The 21,313-nt window shown below is 44.3% G+C and overlaps 2 protein-coding genes across 3 annotated transcripts in view; both read left to right on the top strand.

Moving 5' to 3' along the window:
* The first annotated feature begins 218 nt into the window (after positions 1–218).
* On the top strand, positions 219–3,617 carry NUDT7 (nudix hydrolase 7). 2 transcript variants are annotated; one of them, XM_065733132.1, is made up of 4 exons: positions 219–280; positions 543–696; positions 1,049–1,207; positions 3,049–3,617. In XM_065733132.1, exons 1-4 carry the CDS (start codon positions 246–248, stop codon positions 3,430–3,432), a joined length of 732 nt encoding a protein of 243 aa, XP_065589204.1. In that variant the 5' UTR covers positions 219–245; the 3' UTR covers positions 3,433–3,617. The 2 variants fall into 2 exon arrangements, with proteins under 2 accessions (XP_065589204.1, XP_065589203.1); XM_065733131.1 differs by having other exon boundaries at positions 229–696.
* A 15,486-nt stretch (positions 3,618–19,103) lies between these two features.
* The window catches only part of VAT1L (vesicle amine transport 1 like), a 45,821-nt gene continuing 43,611 nt past the window's right edge, over positions 19,104–21,313 (top strand). The window contains exon 1 of the mRNA XM_065733130.1: positions 19,104–19,449. Within this exon, the coding sequence (XP_065589202.1) occupies positions 19,229–19,449 (221 nt within the window). The 5' untranslated portion in view covers positions 19,104–19,228. The remainder of the gene's footprint in view (positions 19,450–21,313) is intronic.

Here is a 21,313-nt window from a genome sequence, read left to right as displayed (position 1 = left end):
GCCCCGCGCCCATCCTCTCCCTTGAGGGGGAGTGGCCCGAGGCGCTACGACGCCAAACCGCGGCTCTCCTCAGCGCTGGGCGGGAAGCGGGAAGGGTGAAGGCCCCGCCCCGCTCCCGCGGCTCGCCAATCAGAGTGCGGATCTCGGAGAGCTCGCGTGCCGATTGGAGGAAGCGGCAATCAGTCTGCGAGGGAAGGCGGTGAGCGGCGGGGGGAAAGGTCACGTTCAGGTCGGGGGCGGCAAAGATGGCGGCAGCGGAGGAGTGCTCCTCGCGGCTCGGGTAAACCACGGCTCGAAGGACGGCGGCCCGCGGGCTATGGAGGAAGGATGGGGCCGGCCGCTGCCTTCTTGGGCCTGCTGCAGGGGAAGGCGGCGCCGCGTGCGTTCTCCGCTGGCTACAGGCCGCAGCGGGCTCCGCTCAGCTCGGCCCCGGGAGCAGCGGGACGGGGGCAGCGCGCTGGGGGCGGGGCCGCCGCCGTCACCTTGTGTGCCCGGCCGCGTACAGCGCGGGGCGCCGCAGCTGTGCTTCCGTTTCCTTCTAGAGAGGGTTTAAAAGGGAACGCAAAACTCCGCTTGAGGGAATGTGATGTCGGGGACAAGTTCTCCCACCTGCCCCTGCGCAAGGCCTCGGTGCTGCTGCCGCTGCTGCTGCGGGACGGGACGCTGTGCCTGCTGCTCACCGTCCGCTCCATGCAGGTGCGTGCGGGCGGGCCCGGGCCTGCGAGTCGGTGTGGCAGCGGGTGATGGTTCCCGGATCGGAAGTATTAAAGCAGAGCCATACAGCGTGAATTACGTGATGTTATATGAGCATGGAAACGGGCTTTTCTGATAGAGAGGCCCTGTGTTGTGTATAGACATAGTCTCAGTAAAGCCAAACACCTCCCTGTGTAGCTCCTGACGGGGCCGTTTCTTCTGATCTGTGGAAACCTCTTCACAGCGTCTAGCGCCTTCAGGAAGATAAATCAGGTCTAAAGTGGTTCTGTAACCTGAGCTGTACAAAATGAAACAAACTCATTAGGTGTGACAGTGGTGCTCCTTTAAATTCCAGTTGAGAAGATCACCTGGGGAGGTGTGTTTTCCAGGAGGAAAAAGCGAAGAAACGGATAAAGATGAAATTGATACTGCTCTCCGAGAAGCCAAAGAAGAAGTGGGACTGCAGCCAGAGAAGGTGGAAGTCATCTGTAGGCTTGTGCCTGGAATTGATAAAGTAAGCAATAAACTCTTATTAGGTTATTAGGAAGATATTTTTTTTCATTCAGAGGGTGGTGATGCACTGAAACAGGTTGCTCAGAGGTTGTGGATGCCCCATTCCTGGAGGCATTCAAGGCGAGGCTGGATGCAGCTCTGGACAGCCTGCCCTAGTGATTGGTGACCCTGCCTACAGCAGGGGGGCTGAAACTAGATGATCTTTGAGGCCCTTTTTCAACCTAGGGCATTCTATGAAACTCCGTAAGTCAGTGTATCACTAGAAAGCAAGTTATTTCCTTTTATGTGGTTGATAATGGCCTTTTCAAACCTGTGATCTCAGGTTCTTAAAGTATACAGTCTGAGTTGCCAGCTGAATGAGAGGAAGAGGTTGTTGTTCTCTTTCTGAAGTTTCTGGATTTCATGTGTGAAGTCAAATTAGGGTGTATCAGGAAGACACTGGTAAATTGGTGAGAGCCTAGCACAGAACCAAGGAGATGCCAAGTGGGCTGGAGAATGTGAAATAGGAGTAGAGGCTATGAGAAGTGGGTTTGCTCAGCGTGAAGTTAATTCATAAGTTCATAAGTTCATAAGGTTGGAAAGGACCTATAAGATCATCTAGTCCAACCATCCTCCTATCACTATCTCTACCCAACTACTAAATTAAGTCCTTTAGCACCTCATCTAGACGCTTCTTGAACAGCGCTAGGGATGGTGCCTCAACCACCTCTCTAGGCAGGCCATTCCAGTGCCTGACCACTCTTTCAGAAAAGAAATTGGGATCTCACTGCCATCTCCAAGTACCTCCTGAGTGTTACAGAGAAGATGACACAAGACTTGAGACAATGGACAGGAGCAGTAACAGGTGATTGGGTACAAAGTAAACATTCTTCGCCATGTGGTTAGCCAAACAGTGGAATACATTGCCCTGTTTTGAAGACAGGCAAAATTTATCCAGGTACAGCCCTGAGCAACCTGATATAGCCTCAAAGTTATCTGATTCAACAGCCTGCTCAGAGCAGGATTAATTCAGATTGAAAGGGACCTCTGGGGGTTATGTAGACTGATTGTGTATGGAAACTCAGATGTCATTGGCATTGCAGTCATTGTGTAAGGTAACGGGCTGCCAGTAGTGATATTTAGTATCGTGTGGGAATGGTTTTCCAATAGAGGGGAAATATAAAAGATTTGATCTGTGTTCTTCAGGTAACTTTCTTCTTATTAATGCCCCTACAATCTGCTTCTGTTTGCTGTGCATTTTAACACTGTGCTCCCCATGTTAAAAAAATATATATATTAAAATTGCACTGCAAAATGCTTTTTCTATACAAACACCATAAAAGCCACACACTTCAGAAGCTATATGTAAAAAGGATTACTTTAGTTCTTATAACCGTTTTCCCTGATTGCCTCAGTCAGAAAAGGTAACGTAGTTTGGGACTGCAGAAGTCTGAGTTCTTAGATTGTGCTTTGTCTTCTCTATACATACATTCAGAGAAATCTAATTTAAATGGAGTCACTCCAGACTTCCATCAAATAGCACGAATGTTGAGCTTTGCCATTAATGCTTTCTGTTGTACAGGGATGCTTTATTTTTTTACTAATAAATAGAGTAAGTAATATATCTGAAAGAATTATGGTGTCCTCTTTATACAAGCTACTATTTTAATAGGTTGTGCCTGCCTTTGAAAGGAAGAATGAACATAAACAGCCAGTTCCAAAAAAGTGTATATATTTTCTAGTTAGGAATGCTTCCTGTGCTCCTTTTGTAACATCTGAAATGTTTTTAAAATAAAGGAACTTCTTTTGTTTGGTACAAGCTTACTGTTTGTTTTCTGTCATTTTTTTTCCTTGTTGTTCTAGATGAATCATTTGGTAACACCAGTTGTAGGATTTATAGAGGATACCTTCCAGGCCTCTCCTAATCCAGATGAAGTGAGCGATGTTTTTGTTGTGCCATTGGAGTACTTTATCAAGCCCTTAAATTACGTGGCCTTGCCGTATAAAAACTCATCTGGTTACTTAAGCTGGATGCACTGCTTTACATACGATGACCGTGAACGTAAAAAGTCATTCAAGATATGGGGACTTACTGCACATTTTGCTGTATTTCTTGCTATTGTAATTTTTAGGACAAAACCTACCTTTGAAGTTGATTATGATCTTGACAACTTACTTACGTCTGCTGAGGATAATTTTATGAACTTATATGCATCCATAAATGAAAGGAAGAAGAGTAGTCTATAACAAAGTGGTCTGATAGTCTTTATTGAAGGAGGAGAAAGGTTTTGGTTTGTTTTCTTTGCATCTATTCCTTGATTGACTTTCACATTTGCATTCCTGCTGAATTGGAAATCTGTTTTTTTTTTTTAACATGACCAAGTTGTCAAACACTAAGTAGATTCATAAATTTTATCTGTTTTTGAGTTACAAAAATACAGTATTTTTATTAATTTATCATACAGATTTAGAAGGTGGAGTTCAATTTCTGCCTTCGTTTTGTGTGGTTCAAGACTGACTTTCTGTGCCTTTCTTCCATTTAATGAAATAAAATTTCTGATTTTTGCCTGTTTGAAATAGAATATAAATCTTTTGGGGATCTGTCCATGTCTTACTGTATGATGTATTGCATATCTTCATTGCATACAGTCTTGTTTGCTCTCTTTAACCACTTGAAAAAAACACATAATAAAAATACAAAGGGTGGCAAGTGCTTTCACAATTTATTTTGATTGGTGTTGTGGAGGGAGGGAAGGAGAGGTTTGTTGAGTATTATTACTCTTGCCCTGCTTAATGAACTTCTCTAGGCCATGGGAAGCTTACTGTGTGTGTGTCATTTTACTGATGTTAATTCTTTAACCAAAAATTCTTCAGATGTCCATCTGGCATCTGAGTGCCCTGACAGCCACTGGAGCACGAAAACAACAGAAGGGAAGAGCTGCCTGCACTATGGCTGCAGTTCTGCAAGTTTCACAGTAACTGATGGGAGATTTTTCTTTGGGCAGTCTTTAGATAAAACTGCCACAGTTGTTGAGGCAGAAATGTGAAGAAGGTTTCATCACAGTTCTCATACCTAATCCATATCCTGTTCATACTCAATTTCTCACCTTCAGGAGGGAAGGAATGTGCCCAAGCAGAGCATCCTGAAGTCTGGTGGTACCAGTTTGCCTCTGAATGCTACTACCTCTGTGCAGGAACTGAAAGCATGTTTCCCTCCTCATGGATAAGCGCTCAGTTCAGTTGAGTAGTGCATCCAAAGGGAGGCTGCAGCTACTGCACTTTGTATTTGTGAGGGACACTATGACTGTTGCATGAGATCAAACTTGTACAGAGGCAGTTTCCTGGGGGAGGTGGATCTTTCCCTGTGCCTGGTGCTGCAGGGAAGGTGTGTAAACTGAAAACGCTCTAGCAAATACATTGTACTGAGAATTTCCTATTAGGATGCATTCTGCCCTTTGAATTAGTTCACAGCCTGTGTCAATTCTCTGTTGCATTGTAAATAACATTGTAAGCATCCAAAGAAGCTTTTTGTTCATGGACTACATGCCTTGCAGTTTAACACTGAACACTACAATGCCTGAGTTTTCTTTCAAATCTGTCATGTAATAAAACCCTTCCAAGAACTGGGTGTCCCATTGTTCCCTCTTGTATCATCGCTGAAAATTATTAGAATAGGCATGAATTTTACTTTGAACATGGTGATTTAAGGGACCTCTTTATTTTGAATAATTGACTGCAAGTGCCTCTGTCCTGTGTAACTGTAGTATGTTAATAACAGCTTCCAATCTGAAAATGTTTCATATTTATTTACCCTCTGTGTTTATTCCCATGAACTAATCAGTAAAGTCATTACTCAATTGAAAAGCAACTATTGAAAATACATTCCGGAGTACACTCTCTAATTACGGGTAAGCAGTGCTGACATGACAGTAAAAGTGCAAAGGCTTAGATCAGAGCAAGAAAATTACTCCTATGAAACTAGCTAAAAATAATGAGCTCATTGTGAGTTGTTAGTCATTCTTTTAGTAAAGGAGCAGTGATTCAGCATTTAACAATTCTATGTTTTTGAGTGCTCAAATAATCAGACTCCTGATACTCTGCTTTCCTGTGAAAACTTACCATGTGTCTGTGTTTGATGTGTGAATTAGTATTTAACAATTATAATAAAGAATGTCTAATGGAAATAGCTTTCCAAGGGATATGTGCTAGGTGACAGCAGTTTTGTGTCGGAAAAGCACAACATTCATTTCAAGATCAGTGTATGCAGTTTGATTTAAATGCCTGTCGCAGTTGCACGGCTGGAGTTCGTGCAGGGTTAAGGCACTTACAGCTAGATGAGAACACAGATATTCAAGAAGGGAGATCATTTATATTCAGCCTTTGCCTAAGTCATATAAACAATGGAAATTTGGAGATGGTTTTGTCGTTCAAGCACAAGATCATGTGAGTGCTTACATGTCAACGTGTGTGATGTACCTACTGTGAGGGTTTTTGTGTAGGTTGCCATAGCAATGTAGCTTTCAAAACAGTACATGTTAAACCATCTCCAGTTAAAAACAATTCTCATAAGAAGGGTCATTAGGTAATTCCTTCTTCCCTCTAATTATCACTTCCAAAATCTAACCTAAGAAATGAGAAAAACAAAAAAAAAGGAATCACATTTGTTTCTGATTTCTTGCAGAAGCTACAATTCTGTAGCCAGAATGTTCCCTTAGTGAGTGATTCTGAGCTGCAACTCAGATTTCTTAATTTATTGACAACTAAATAGTACAATGAATGCTTTGTGCTTGTAATTACATCTCCTGTACCGTATGGCTGTCTGTTCCTTGGTACTTCAGATTTAGGCTAGGTTCTGCTTGTTTTCTAAATGGAAAGAGTGCTAGAAAGGAAAATATCCAGGTAATAATGAAACACTAATGGAGAATAATCATCTGGTTTGTCAGAACCTGCTGCAGGGGAACAGTTGCTCACAAGCCACCAAGAGACTCATATTTTTGGATGTGCTTACTGCTTCTACTAAATTCAGGATGAGGATGTCCAGCCATGACATACACCTTTCTTGATCTCCAACCTACTACAAACCACAGCTGGACATGTGGTACTACAGATACAGCTCTGCATTTCGTCCTACGGCTGCTGCTGCGTTTGTCTCCTTGCTCAACTGCTTTAAAATGGGGAGCTGGCATCCCTTTTTATATCCATAGTAATACCAGAACTAACAGCAACAAACATGGGGGCTGTTCATCAGAGGAAAGCTAAATCTGTCTCTGATATCATCATGGTCTTCCAGAGCCTCTGCCTGAGTCTGATACCACCTTGTTGAAATGACAATGAGTAATCTTGGACAGAAAGCTCTCTCTATATTGGAAGGATTAATGATACAGAGATGTAAATCTACATTCAAATAGATTGTAATAGAACCTAACACCTATAGAACAGGACCAGACATTTAAATACTGTTTTGTTTCATTCTCCATTTTGAAGAAAATGAATGGAAGAATTTCTAGTAATTTAATTGCTGCAGATCTGTATTTGGCATAAATCACAATAATTTCACTGGCTTAGGCACAGCTGTACCAAATTACACTCTGAGGCTTTAGTTTGTACAGCATATCTACTTTAACTGATAATGTATATAATCACAATTCTATTTTATCTTGTAACTTTCAATATTTCCACTCCTAACATTGGCATAATAATCCCGTTTGTTTCGAAAATTAAAATAGTTGCTTTTAAAATATTACAGTGACGTTCTAAATCGAATAACAGTGTATTTTTAGGTCATCTACGGTGCTGATTCGCTGATATTTATGGGAACTGAACTGAATAAAGTGGGAGTACTATATTTCAGTGCCAGCTTTCATGCTAAAAATGGAAGCTATACAGAATTCATTATTTACTTTTGGCTACTAATCAGAAAATTGGAGGTACAGCAACTAATAAATTAATAACAAGTGTAAACAAAGGTATGCTAATGGTTAGAAAATTGGGACTACTGTTGTCAGAAAGGAAGTTATGTTAAACACCTGGTACCAAATCGTTCCTTACCTGAGTAATTGTCTACCATCATCAGGCACAAAATGGCTAAAGGGCAGCAAATCTTGTTAACTGAGAGCTTGTAACAGGTTTGTGAAGGCCTGTGAACCTGGACAAAGATCAGAAGGCTGCAGAGAGATGGAGGAAAAAAATCATTTGGAGGTAAGAGCACAGGAGTTCTGTGACATACGAACAGGATCTGTCTGGTGAAGGGAAGCAGCAGGGTCTAGCAGGTCTAGCTATGATTAGCTCTCCCTTCCAATAAAGGAAAAAGACTTAAAAAAAGAATCTGTTAGATGCTAACGGCAGGAGAGCGATGTGCGTCGGGAGAAAAGGGATGAGGAGCCAGCACTGCCTGTGCACCACGAGAGGGTGCCACCTCCAGGGTGCTCCAGACCAGCCTGGCTCAGCCTAGCCAGGTGAGCCTCACCTACGGCAGAACAACGGCCTTCGATGGGCTCTTGTGGCCTGGGGGCAGCCAGATACTGGGTTATCCAAACTGTGATTTCAAGCTGTCCAGAACGGGACTGTGTTCGTTTATCTCCTCAGCAGCACAGGACTGGCCACACATACCTGCCTTTCTGTATTGCTCACATTATGACGTTGGGAACAGCATCCATCCCATTTCCTAAATAATTCTACAGTATGATCTAACGTGCTAGAATACTCCAGCCACTTCATTCAGATGAACTGTCCACCCATGGCTGTGCCAGCACAAAGCTGTGCTAAAAGCCAGGATTTCTGCTTTTCCTCCAGACTGAATAGCAGATAATATCCATAGCCTACCTTGCTCAAAATGTCTTATTAATGCATTATAAGGCTGTTTAGTGAATCCATGGAAATGGATAATCGATTTTCTTAAGCTCTAGTAATGAACAATTTAGAGCACTCTACTAAGAAAAATATTTCTATCAAGTAGAAAGAAAAATCTGTTTGGTCTGAAAACTGTCTTCCAAATATATTCCTGTTATTTAAAACTGTAATACTGATTTTAATTGTTCAAATTTGCTGTTGTATTTGCTCTAGCTGTGCCTAAAGATAAGTGACAACCACATTGGTTTATGTACCACATTGCTCTGAAATTAGGACCATCAGTCAAAATAAAAACTAGAGTAAAACTTCACTGAATAGGGTTGTCAGATTCTGCCCAGATAGTTCACAAGCTATATTGCTGCACTTTAACAAAATACGTGTAACCATGTATTTGATATGTGTTCTCTCTAGGTTGTGCATACCCTGCCATTAAAATACCAAAACTGTTTATTTTCATGTGACTTGATGAAAAATCACCTAATTCCCATTTTCTCTCATCTTTTGTTTGCTGTGGTTTCAGCCTTCTAAATCAAAAGCTCTGTTCCTGAAGTTTAATTTCCACTGTGATTGCAGCTCTTTCAGGCCCAAATGGATGTTCAGAGGCTCTGCTTAAGACATGAGCGTGCTTCTGTTGAGCAAGAACATTGGAGAAGTTTTGCTCTTGAATCTTGCTCACTGAGAAAAGTTAATTTCAAAAACACTTGGCATCAGAGGAGATCCTCAGCTACGTCCACAGAGGCAGAACTGCAGCTGCACACATTCTGTTGGCCACTTCGTGCTTGGCAAATGTGCAGCCTACAGCCTGTGTTTTGTAAATATGAACTATTTCATTGACTTATTAAAAATTAAGGCAGGAAATTAAGCAGGAAAGATGGTTCACAGTTTGGTATGGGGGGCAGTCACACAGCTCCCAGAGCTGTTTGCAGAGCTCAGGGTATGAAGATGTTTCAGTCACATTTAGGCACCGTGAGTCAGATCTGCAGCTGGTGGAAATTAGTGCAGTTTGAGAGATGCTGACAATTGTCTACTGTGTGAAGGTGCCCATTAGAAAAGTAAGCATTCTAAACTGTAGCTTTATTCAGTACAAAAATGTGCTTTGTTCAACAGCTTGAAAAAGTTTTGCTTTTAATGAGACTAATCAGATAAGTAGGACCAGAGCTCTTACTGAATTGGTAATCCGAATTCTCTCCCAAGTGCCTGTCAGAATGAGGCCCTTTACACTGGAGCAGAAGTCAGCCTTTCAGCCACCAGGACTAAGCCTCCTGGGCCTCTTTGCAGAGGAACATGAATTCCCTTCCACCCTCCTGGGCAGTGAAACTAATCCTTTTTGCAATTTCTCATAACATTTCAGAAATTCTTCAGAACGGTCATCAGTCCTTCACTTCTACTCTATATAATTAAACTTCCCCCAGCCTGAATTCCTTCAGTGTGGCACTTTCTGTTGACTTTCAGTTATATGTGTCTGAGAACAACTGTAGTACAATGAGATGATGCACCTTATAACAGTCAGAACGTATGTCTGTTCTCTGAAAGCAAGGGTTGTATCTTAAGTAAATCTTTAGCTGTAGCCATCTTTCTCTGTTTGAATCTGACAGCCCAGAAACATGGCACTGAAATGTTATCTTTTGAGACTACAGTACTTAAGCTGTATGTGGGTTCATCTCCAGGGAAGGAGACTCCACAACCCCTCTGGGCAGCCTGTTCCAGTGCTCCATCACCTGCACTGTGAAGAAGTTCCTTTGCATATTGGTGTGGACTTCCTATGTTCAAGTTTATGTCCGTTTCCTGTTGTACTGTCCCACTGAAAAGAGGTTGGCCACGTCTCTTTGTCTCTCACACTTAAACATTCTTAATTCTTAATTGAATTGACTTTAAACATTGAAGAATGACAATGACTTGGCCTGAGTTCCCACACTGCCAGAAGCAGCAACACTCCTGCTGTGATTCTTTTTGAGATGCTCAGGAGAAATGAGCAGTATATGTGGTTCCACATTTTCATCGCTGTCCAGCTGGGAGGGGAGGAGGCAAAGGGGATAGGTGTGTGATTAGGGATTCATTTGCACATCTACTCAAAATGCTTTGTGCTGAGGTAAAGACGATGCAGAAGACATGAGCTGCTGCTGCATACAGATATGTTTGTTTAGTTAATTGAGTTGTCATGGCAACTACTTCATCTTAACTGCCTCAGTGTATAGGTCGTCACTGGCACCTGATGCCTCTAAACAAACCATTACACTTCCAACAAATCATCAAACCCTGTTTGGCTTGGTTACAAGTTAAAGAGTAGTTTTTACACCCCCCAGAACACACAAACAAAATCTGACTTACTTTTTAATACCACAGCTTCGCACTGGCAGCATTTTTCTGGCTTATTCAGAAGAGCTCCCACGTCATCTTGTAACTCAGAAAATATAAAACAACACAGAGTTGTCCAAAACCTACAAAATAAGTCAATAATACACCTTAAGAGAATGATGATGCTCAGATCAATCTCTGGATACATAATGTAGCAGACTGCTCAGGGTTTAATATGCTGAAACCTGAAGAAAACATGGAACAGTTTAAATTTGAGTCGAGCTACATTTCTGGTGGAGGACCAGCCCTGGCTGAGTGGTGTTCTACCACAGCCCTCTGCTTCCTCTCTCCATTAGCTGGAAGCAGAAAGGAGGAAAGCAGCTAACAGCAGGAATCTCACACCTTTGCTTGTGCTCAGCTTGGCACACAGACTGAAGAGAAGTGGGAGCTATGGTACCTCATGGGAAATGAATAGGTCTGCGAAAGAGATCATTAGCTAAAAATAGATAGAATCTGTTCCTCTAAGTTCTTGCTGAATGGACGTTTATTTTCATGTGCCTGACACGCTGGGGTCTTCTAAGCCACTGAGAGTCCCTGGTGGGTTTTAGTGTGGCCTCATAAGCACAGCTGAGGAGACAGCTCCTCACAGCAGCTCTCGGGAATGAGCAGTGAGGCGCTGAGGAAGGGTAAGTGGGAATACTAAAGTGCTGGAGACTTTGTCTCCATGAGTTGTACATTGACTTACGGTTTGTCAGTTCCTGATAGATTGTCTCCCATAACTCTTCATGGGCTAATCTGTGTACTCTTCCTATCCAGCTGTGAAATAAAGTGTATTAGGCTAATTGAAAAGAGCTTTACCTCACAAACAGAGGCTTCTGGACATGCAAAATCTGCTCCAGCAGCTCAGAGGATAGGAAGCAACTCAGCAAGGCATGACATCGATCACATACATAAATCAATGAGCAGGGAGCTGCAAGGTGTGACCTACAGGTTGTTCTAAGCTCTGCCACTGATGAGTGGCATATGCAAGTTGTGTAGGTGGTGATCCTGGGGTCATAAACACTGGATAATGTATTGCAAGTCCTGCACAAGGACTTACTTCTTAAATGGCACTATTCAAAAGGGAACAGTGATAAAAGGGGATGCATCCACCAGGATGAATCGTGAAGCATGTCCTGTAATTCCATCAAGAAGCACATACATTAAGGGTAGGGATGTGCTTTTATTTAGGTTGGGCTGACCCTCTCAGGGTTTTTTGCTGATAAAGGAATCTCCTGTTCTCCATGCTGACAAAGAAACCTATCTCCTGGCTGAGATAACAGGAGCAGAAAAATCAGAACCCAGCAGAAACCTCTTCCCTGATTGTTCTCTCCTGCAGTACCTCATACTGCTGAACTTCCATCCTGCTATTTTAAAATATATTTCCTGTCTAAAAAGGAATGCTTTATATATATAGTAACTCACTAACATTTTTTGAGAAAATTCACATGGATTTCTCTTCTCATGTGCTTGCTCCCTGTGAAATGATACCAGATTCTTTTGCTTAGGTGCAGTGCCTGCCCTCCTCACTCCTTCATGTTTCCAGCCATGCTTCAATCTCAAACCAGAGCAAGTTCAACCTATCCCTCTACCCTCCCCCCACCTGCCAACATCCTTTGCCATATGAGAAAAATCTTTCAGCACTGTCTGGAGCAGTGTTCACCTCTTATGACCCTAGCTAATACTTTCATATAGGTTCTTGCCCCTCTTTTACCTTGATTAGTGTAACAGCAGCTTTATCTTTTCTGAACTGGAAGAACTTGAAAGTAATTTAAGGCTTCTGCTATCTTCCTGCTAAGGAGGTAATTCCAAGGTGACTGAAGGTTTGGCATCTTCTTAGAAAAATTCCTTCTTTCATGGTCTTTTGGGACTAAACCTCATTGATTTTAAGGACGCTGAGGGAACTTGGAAGACACTCAGCAGCAGTTAAGTCTGATGCTGCAGTTTAACCACGATAACACTGATATTTGGTTCTGATTTAGTAACTCAATCCTCTTCTCCCTATTGCTAAGCCAACCTACATCACCTCTACGTATGATTCCAGATACTAGTCAGCATCTCCACATTTTAAGATGGATGCTGGCTAGTTACCTACAATGAAAGAACACAGCTTAGTTCATAGCTAAAATATTAAGCAGAAAATTGTGTGTATTTTTCTTATGCAACAAAAGAAGGAAGAGCTTTTCTCTTCAATATTACAAAATACTTCCCTAGAGATCTCAATTTCCTTCATTCTAACTTCACTCCCTACAGTAACCCTTCCTGACTTTACTTTTTTACCTGTAGATGTAGGCAGCATTTTGAATTCTTGCTTTAAAAGAGTAAAGACAAATGCCTACACTTGTGCAATCCACCTGCCATGAGCTACAGCTTCCATGTAAAGTGCCCTTTCATCAAGTCTTCTAAGCCCTTTAACAACAGGAGCACTGAAGAATCATTTATCTCAGTTGTAACCTTGCTATGCAAGGCTTATATTAATTCTGTCTCCAGAAAATCACCTTTGTCTAACAATTAGTTGATTGATGTAGAAAAGCACATTGAAAATTAAGCCTGTACTTCTTCAAAGCCCATAGGAAACAGAATGGCACAGTCAGTCCTCTTCTGTGGGAAACAGCAAAGTGGCCCCACTTCAGACTACAATACCTGTGGTCCAGAGGTCTTCCTGAACTATGAAATATTGCTACAGATGCAATAAATAAGTCATAAAACTGGACCACTTATTCTAGCAGCAATACAAACACTGGAAACAATGCACTTACCCATAGAACAAGCATACTTCAAGTATTTCACTAGTATGCTTAACATGAGTCTAAGGCACCACTACCCTGGGTAGGAAAGGCATTACAGTTTTTCAGACTTGATTCTCACCTTTCCAATGTCTTGGTTTTCCTGCAAAAGTTACCATGAAAAGCTGCTTTGGCTCACAAGGCAGGCATCTGCCTTTGGTTGTGCTGCAGGTTGGCCCTGGCAGGCAGCTAAGTCCCACAGCTGCTCACTTACTCCCCCACACCGCGACTCTAAGAAAAACAGAAGGGCAAAACTGAGAAAACGCGTGGGTTGAGATAAAGGCGGTTCATTAAGTGAAGCAAAGCTGTGCACACAAGCAAAGCAAAAGGAGGAATTTATTCACTACCTCCTAGCAGCAGGTACAAAGATGTTCAGTCACTTTCCTGGAAAGCAGGCCCTCAGTCATAACCCCAAACGTTCCCCTCTGCTCTCTTTCCTGAAGCCTTCACTGCAAAGCGTGCACCATATGACACAGGGCATCCCTTTGGTTAGGGTGGGCTGTGCTGGCTGTGCCCCATGCAGCTCCTCGAGCACCCAGCTCCTTGCTGGCCAGCAGCCTGACGAACAGAAAGCCCTTGGCACTGCAAACACTGCTCAGCTAGAATTAAAACATCCACGCCTTATCAATGCTGATTGGTCACTGAACCAAAACACAGCACCACACCAGTGGCAGTGAAGAAAATTAACACCAACCCAGACAAAACCAGCACAGATTGGAGACCCTGCCTGCAAAATCACATGCTTTCATGCACTGTTCCATGTGAGGTCTAACCCAGCAGCTTTCTAGCTGGCAGTCCCATTAACATGAACCAGGCTCAAAGCAAACCAATCTCCTGGTAAGCTGGGGATAAGGGCTGTTTAGGATTTGTTGTTGCTGTTTGGTGTTTTTTTTTTTCCCAATATCACCTGATAGAGAATAGAAAAGAGTGACATGCTTATGGGACTGATTAACAGCATGATAACACACTCCAAAGAAAGCAGAACTATGCTGAATAGCATCCTGTTCCTCTCTTCAAAGGCGCATCAGAGAGGGCACAATTGAAGTGGTACTGAAAGCTGAATCATGAGGCTGTGGGGTGAAGAGTGCTTTGTGTTGTAAACCCAGCAGAGACTGTGCTGTGAATGAGTATAATGCCTTCAGGTCTAAATCCAAGCCAGAAGCACCATTCCTCCCTGAGCAGCAAGGCTTACATCCGGTGCCACTGGACTGTAACTTCAGAAATACACAGAACAACTTAGCTTGTAAATCTAACAGCTCAATTGTGTTGTGGATTGCTTTGTTTTGTTCTGGTTCAAGCACACTCAGGAGGTGCATGCAGTATATGTATAAGAGAAACAAAAGCATCGCCCACAAAACCATTCAATCGATTTTAGTTTGTTGAAGAAAACTTTAAACAGAAATGCAACGCATTATTAAATGCAACAGACAGGAAGACAACACTGGCAGACAGATGCTCCTGATGACACGCACTGTACCATAACCAAGGATATCACCTCCTTATATCCATCACAACAGCTGGATATCCTTCTCAAGCTTACTCCCATGGCCAGTAGAATTCCCATCCTTCTGTACCCTCCAGCTCTGTTGTACGCTTCAGAGGCATTTTCCCACAAGCTTCTAACAAGTTGCTGGGGTTCCATAATTACTGAGACCAAACTGAGTCAAAATGCCAAGTGTGATTATTCTTTCTCAGTGCCTGGAGCCACACAAAATGAGTGCATAAAGCACAGTGTGCATCCCCAGAGAGCTCACTGGCCGACTACTGACCACAGTACTCCCAAGAGCTGATCTAACAGCTGCAGTGATCTCTAGCTATGAATTACCTTAAAGAACACGGTCTGAATAATGTCCTGAATGTGTCTGGTATTCCCACATGGCATTGGAATATCCCCAAAAAAAGTAAGGCTGATGAGCTTTTGAACAATACTACATGTGAGCTGTAAATGCCCAGGACTGGTCATTATTCATATGGGGTAAATAACTCACACAGAGTAGAAATGATGGAGTCGGGACAGGACAGCCAGCCTGCTCACGTTCTGAGTGATGCTTTTAGGCCATGATAGTCCTAATGTACTCATCTCCCTTAATCTTTCTCACAGTCATTTACTGTTCCTCAGTCACTAGTTGGTAATACTTCCCCGTACCAATAATTCAGTTAGTCAAACAAATGGATAGTATGGCTTTAAAAAAAATAGTCATAAATGAAGTTCTGTTAAAACTTTGTGATCAGTGAAAATGTGATCAATTTATTTAATTTCTATCGTATCCATCACTGAATTATCTGAGCACAATTTCCATAAAAGACAAATGAAAAAATCATGAAGAAATAAAAGCCTGTGTGGCCACAAGATCACAAGATAAGTCACATTAGCATACTTTGGCCTTGCCAGTTCTGCTGTGACCGCTTTGTTTTCTTGTTCTTTCTAATTCAGAATGCACTTCCTGATGATTCTGAGGAGTTTAAACCTGCTTCTATCTACTGAAGGAAAAGGTACAGTTCTTTGCAGTGACTGCAGACAAAATTCTTCCTTTGCTTTTATGGTTCATACATAGCTGCACCAGTAAGAAAAAGCCCCTGGCCAATATAAAATAAAATAGTTATCTCAATGTGAATAAACTTTAGGAAAAAGAGGTCTCCCTTGGTTGCAAAAAGCAGACAAAGAAATAAATCTAGCTGCTATATTCTTAGAGGTTCCTTTGAAAACATCTTTGTTAATACAGTCAGGGCACGGATATGGGGAAAAAAGTCAATAAAGCCATTTTCCTACTGATAAGAGATGTTGTGGACTACAGGTTATAACAGTAGCTGAAATAGGTATTCAGAACATGCTCTCAAAACATAAAATATGAGATGCATCTTCTGTCAAGCAAGATGGATGCTTCACAGTGCACAAAGGTGTAAGGAGAACATGTTGAATAAGATGGAAAAGTGAAGCGAGTCCTGAGGATTTGGTTTTTTATCCTTGCTCTAAACAGATCTTTTTTTTTAACAGAAGATTGTAAAGAAAGCAATATTTTACAACACAACATAAAAACTGCACAATTTTTGCACTAAAACAGACAAAAAAGCCCCACTGTTTTATTGCTTTTATAAGAAAATGCATCACTTATCTTAAAAATGTTTTTGATCCTTTATAATTTGAATGATAATATAATTTGATTTATGTCTCAGTGAAAACTACTGAAATGAAAAGTACAGTGTTATCCATTCCGAGGGTCTGGTTCTGCCACCTGAATGTTACTTCCTCTGAGCAAAGCATTATTCAGGGTCTTAACAAAACCAAACCTTGCACTGAACTACTGCAGTTTTTGACTGATTTCCATATGGTCTGTGTTCCCAGTAACGAACATTTCTTTACCTGTCTTACTCCAAAAGTATGGTAGAGCTGCAATTAGATCTCCCCTGTAGGGCAGCTCCACTCCATGAAATCCAAGCATGAACTCTCAGAGCAGTGCCTGTGGTGAAGACAAGTTTGTCCCTATAGTCACACCTAGGATCTTTCGCTGAAAAAAAGATCATGTTCTGAAAATACAGGATTGGAATCAATGAGAACTACTGATGGTAACTGCCAGCATTCCTCCGTAAGTATGCTGTTCTGTTTCCACAGGTTTTCTAAACAACGTTTTAACAATCACTATTGCAAAGACTGAAGCACTTGACCAGCAGCTGAGGATGGAGGCTGAAGAACTTTTAACTGCCTTTTGTACAGCTCTGCTGCAAAAAATAGGAGTTCTATATTCCCTCAGTTGCCACAACCAACGAGGGCAAGTCCTGTTTCTGTCCTGAGCAAGATGTTAACTGTGGAATAGCCATCCATCCTTCAGGCATACTGGCTGGCAAACAGGAGAGGATTAAATAACTCAGGATAAATTACAGTCCAAGACCAAAGAGGAAGAGAGTTTAAATCATTAGTCAGGGTCAATCAAAACACTCCCAACTAATCAGCGTATAGGGGGACTACACCGGCAGGCAAAACACTGCAGCTTAAATGCCATCTCAATGTCCATATTCACCCAGGAATGTTTCAGACCCACAGAGTGATGTCAGTGAGCTGCCCCACAGCCTTGGATCGCTTGGGATGCCACTCGGCTGACACGTGCTACCCATCTTACTTTCCCACTGCACTTCACCACCAGAGCTACAACTGTAATAAGATGCCAGCTGAGTGAATCATCAGGAACACAATGCACGTTATTCTTTATTCAACTGCTGCCCACCTGGTCATGCATTCAAATGGCCAGATCTAAAGTGATGGAACTCCATATTCCTTTTTACAGCACCAAATCAGCCGTGTATAGCAAACAGGGATGGGAATATTCATGCCATTACCAGGGAAGCAAGGGAAGAAAAAATTGCTTCCTGACCTTTAAAGTAACGAGATGCTTCCACATGCTGCTCGGAGCAAAGGGGACAGCATCATTCTCATACATCATAGAGAAAATTCTCGATCGTGTTAATGAGCAGTTGTTGAATCCTTGTCTAAGAGATGTCTTAAGGACAATGTAAAAGACATTCAAGGCATCAGACTTCACTTTTAATCAGATCTGTTTGAACTTCTCAAGGTAATGAAAGCAGCAAAGCTCCCCGTGGCTAGCACTCCATCTCCTTTGCTCCTGAGATGTATTTGTTTGCTGCTTCATTTACAGCAGGCTCAGATGAAACATTCTCAGAAACAGGCTTTAAAGAATATGATACCCACCAACTTTCCAAAGAGTAGGCAGAAAATCCCCAAGTATTACACACTAAGTACAAGGAAATATGGAAACTCTGTTTCCCCTGTATCCCACACCATTCACTAACGTGAACGACAATGTTCTACCCCATTACTCACTACAGCTGTAACTAAGGAATTGCCAAGTTTTTCTGCTTTTCCCAGATACAACGTGAATACATAACACAAAGGAAATAAGTGCATCGTGAAAATAAGGAATATTGACCAACACTGATTTGCAACAAGCCCACAGTGTGAAGAGACAATCCCTACCACAAGTCAGAAGGACCCTGATGTTTCTCAAACAGAACTGAGTCGTTGCAGGGGGCTGGCAGAAGCACTCCATCCACACCCAGATCCATAGAGACGTTCTCTGCATACACTGCTTATTGTATGGAGAAGGGTCCAGGGAGACCTGAGTGCAGCTGGTTGGTTTCTAAAGGGGCTGTAAACGGGAAGGGGACAGACTCTGTAGTAGGGTGCGTTCTGACAGGACAGGGGGAAATGATTTCATACTAAAAGAGGGGAGATCTAGACTGGATATGTGGAAGAAGTTATTTACAGTAAGGGTGGTGAGGCATTGGCACAGGTTGCCCAGAGAAGAGGTGGATGCCCCATCCCTGCAGACACTCAAGGTCAGGCTGGACGGGCTCTGAGCACCTGATGGAGCTGTGGGTGTCCATGTTCATCAGAGGGAGTTGGACCACATGGCTTTAAAGGTCCCTTCCAACTCAAATGGTTCTACAGTTCTGTGAGACATGCATCACACCTGCTTCCAACTCGAGTTGCGCGCTTACATGTGCTTGTGTCCACCTGGATGCTCTTCCATAGCTGAGAGCACCCACTCATCCGACCCCAAGAGCATCAGAAGGACCTGAAGACCCTCCTGGCTCTTCAGCGATGTGAAGGCAGCCGTGGGGAGAAGGCGGTTCTCAGTCCCCGAGGGCAGGGACGGGCTCGAGTTCAGGTGCCAGGCACCTCCACGGAAGCCCCGAACTTTTCGGCCGCGGGGATGCCAGAACCGAGGTGGGGCCGCGGCTGCGGGCTCCTACCTGCGGCTGCGGGACCGTCCGCCAGCCCGTGAGGAGAAGTCCCCTCCGCCGTCCCCTCCTCTGCCTGCGCCGCCTCCGGGCGCTCCCGCCCCGCCCGTCCGCGAGGCGCGCTCCGCTCCGCTCCGTTCCGAGCCGCCTCACGGCCGCGGGGCGCCGCGGGGCCCCCTCCCGCCGCGTGGAGGCGGATGGAGCTGCGCAGCTAGTCGGTGCATTGCGGCGGCGGGCGGACCCGCGCCGTGCCCGCGGCCATTCCACACGGCGGCACCGCGCCTCGCACAGCCGCAGCCGGCGGGAGCCGCAGCCCCGCCATGGCCAAGGAGGGAGCGCAGCGAGCGGAGGAGACGGAGCAGATGATCGAGAAGGAGGGCGGCAAGGAGGCCGCCGAGGGAGGCAGCCTGCGGGCGGCGGACACCAAGGAGATGAGAGCCGTGGTGCTGTCCGCCTTCGGGGGACTCAACAAGCTCCGCGTGTCCAAGAAAGCCATGCCGGAGCCGCAGGAGGGAGAGCTGAAGATCCGCGTGAAAGCCTGGTCCAGTATCCTCCGCCGGGGCGGGGGTGCGCGGCGCCGAGGGCCGGGCGGGGCCGGGTCTCCTGGGGGGGGGAACTTCCCCACTCGTGGCCGCCCGTGGGCCGCCCGTGCCCGGCTGGAGGCGGGGGAGCGGGCGCGTGCTGCCAGGACCAGCGCCGAGACCGAAGTCGTTGATTTTCCTGGTGCCGTCGGGGAGATACGGGGAACAGCCGCGTTCGTTTTGTGTCGCCGAGAGCCGTCCCGTCCCCGCGGTGCCCGGTCCCGGTCCCGGTGCGGTGCCTGCCCGCGTAGCGCGCTGCCGGCGTCCCGCAGCCGGCTTTCCTAAGCGGCTTTTATTTTCCGCAGACAGTTGCAGCGGGTTGTGCTTCCCTCAGGGGGAACCCTCGGGGGCTGTCCGCCCGCTGTCCTCTTCGTTTGGGCAGCACGGTGCTTCCAGAGGGCGAGCCCTGAGGGGAAGGCTGAGCTGTGCCACGGGGCAGCGCGCTCGGTGTGGGCCATGCACCCCGTGGATGTGCCCTAGGTCTGGAGCACCCCACTGGGTTAAGGGATATTGCAGCCTGGGAGGGACGGACACCAGGGGATAGGAAGGGTCGTGTGGAGGAATTCAGCCCCAAGGTATCGCCCACAAGAAGGGAGATCCATAAACCTGAACGAGGAGAGATAACTATGGCTTCTGCGTTGTTTAATTTTTGACTCTTACTAGCCATGATGAGAAATGTGAGGAGTGCCAGACTAGATAAATAGAAGTAACGGTAGCCCATCGAGCTCTTGGGTAGCTTGTCATGCTACCAAGCAGGGCTGTTATTCCATTGAGGAACAGGTTCTGTTATTTTCTCAGTGATACTTTCAAGCTGTTAACAAAAGTTGTTTTGCAAAAGCTTACATATTCTAAGCACGTGTGGCCGTATTCCTTTGTATGGCTGAGGAATTTACACCCATCTTCACTGTCTGTATGAACTCTGTTTCCATCAAAGCAGTATGTCTCAGATATCAAGCCTCCTGCACAGGAACTTTCCTTTTTTCTTTTAATAGAGATTTTGTGCTCTGCTCTGGTATTATTGTTGGTGAGCTGTGTGAGTTGCATGATTGCTGTTTCTGCCATCAGTGGATCTTCTCAACTCTTTCACTGTTACTGGCAGACCACAGAGCTCTGCATGCTTCCAGAGCTTCCATTCATGCTGGAGGAGTCCATCAGCTGTGTGGTGTGCTCATGTGGACATGGATGTGGGGCTGATATGTGATCACATCACCAAAGTTTGTTTCCACACCAGGCAGAATCAGTTGGCTGATCTTCATTGTAAATACAGAAGACTGGTCAGGGTGAGGATGGTCTGGTGTGGGAGACAGAGACAGAAGTGTCTGCTGGCTTTGCCCAGTGTGGCATCCACCTGTTTATGCACACAGTGCTGAGCTTGTCAAAGATGCTTCTAGGTCATATTGTTGCTTAGTGGAACAGATTTGCAGTTGACTTCCATGGCAGAGTTAACTTGTGGAGAAAATTAATCTTTGCTTTAAGACTATGTGTGTATGCATGATAAATAATGCAGATAGTAAGCCCACTTAAATTATGTGTGTATGCCTATTCTATAGTATGGCACTATAAATAGAGGTGATGGAGGATACGTCGCTGTTAGCATGTTGACTTATCCTTCTGAAGGCCTGGAATATCAGTGATCCAATTGAAAACGTCTCTGTTGTGATGAGTCATGTGTTAGCCTCACTCTGTGACTAATGGATGGAACAGCCACCGATGTCCAAGCTGAGTCACAGCTTCTGCATGTCTCCTGAAATAATTTTTGGTTGATAATGACAGAGCAGTAGAAACTGCTATATTTGTTTTCACTGCAATTTGCTGCCTACAAAA

Source organism: Cyrtonyx montezumae, unplaced genomic scaffold, assembly GCF_038088225.1.
Source record: "Cyrtonyx montezumae isolate F1298 unplaced genomic scaffold, pur_monq_1.0 scaffold_17, whole genome shotgun sequence".
NCBI lineage: Eukaryota > Metazoa > Chordata > Aves > Galliformes > Odontophoridae > Cyrtonyx > Cyrtonyx montezumae.
The sequence above is the reverse complement of the archived record's forward strand: the minus strand, read 5'-3'. Positions and strand labels throughout refer to the sequence as shown.

What these genes read in the sequence shown, in the direction of transcription:
- NUDT7 (XM_065733131.1), top strand. Translation starts at nt 328, where the DNA reads ATGGGGCCGGCCGCTGCCTTCTTGGGCCTGCTGCAGGGGAAGGCGGCG. An exon ending in TCACCGTCCGCTCCATGCAG is followed by an intron (nt 697 to 1,048) that starts GTGCGTGCGGGC and finishes TTTAAATTCCAG; the next exon opens with TTGAGAAGATCACCTGGGGA. An exon ending in TTGTGCCTGGAATTGATAAA is followed by an intron (nt 1,208 to 3,048) that starts GTAAGCAATAAA and finishes TTGTTGTTCTAG; the next exon opens with ATGAATCATTTGGTAACACC.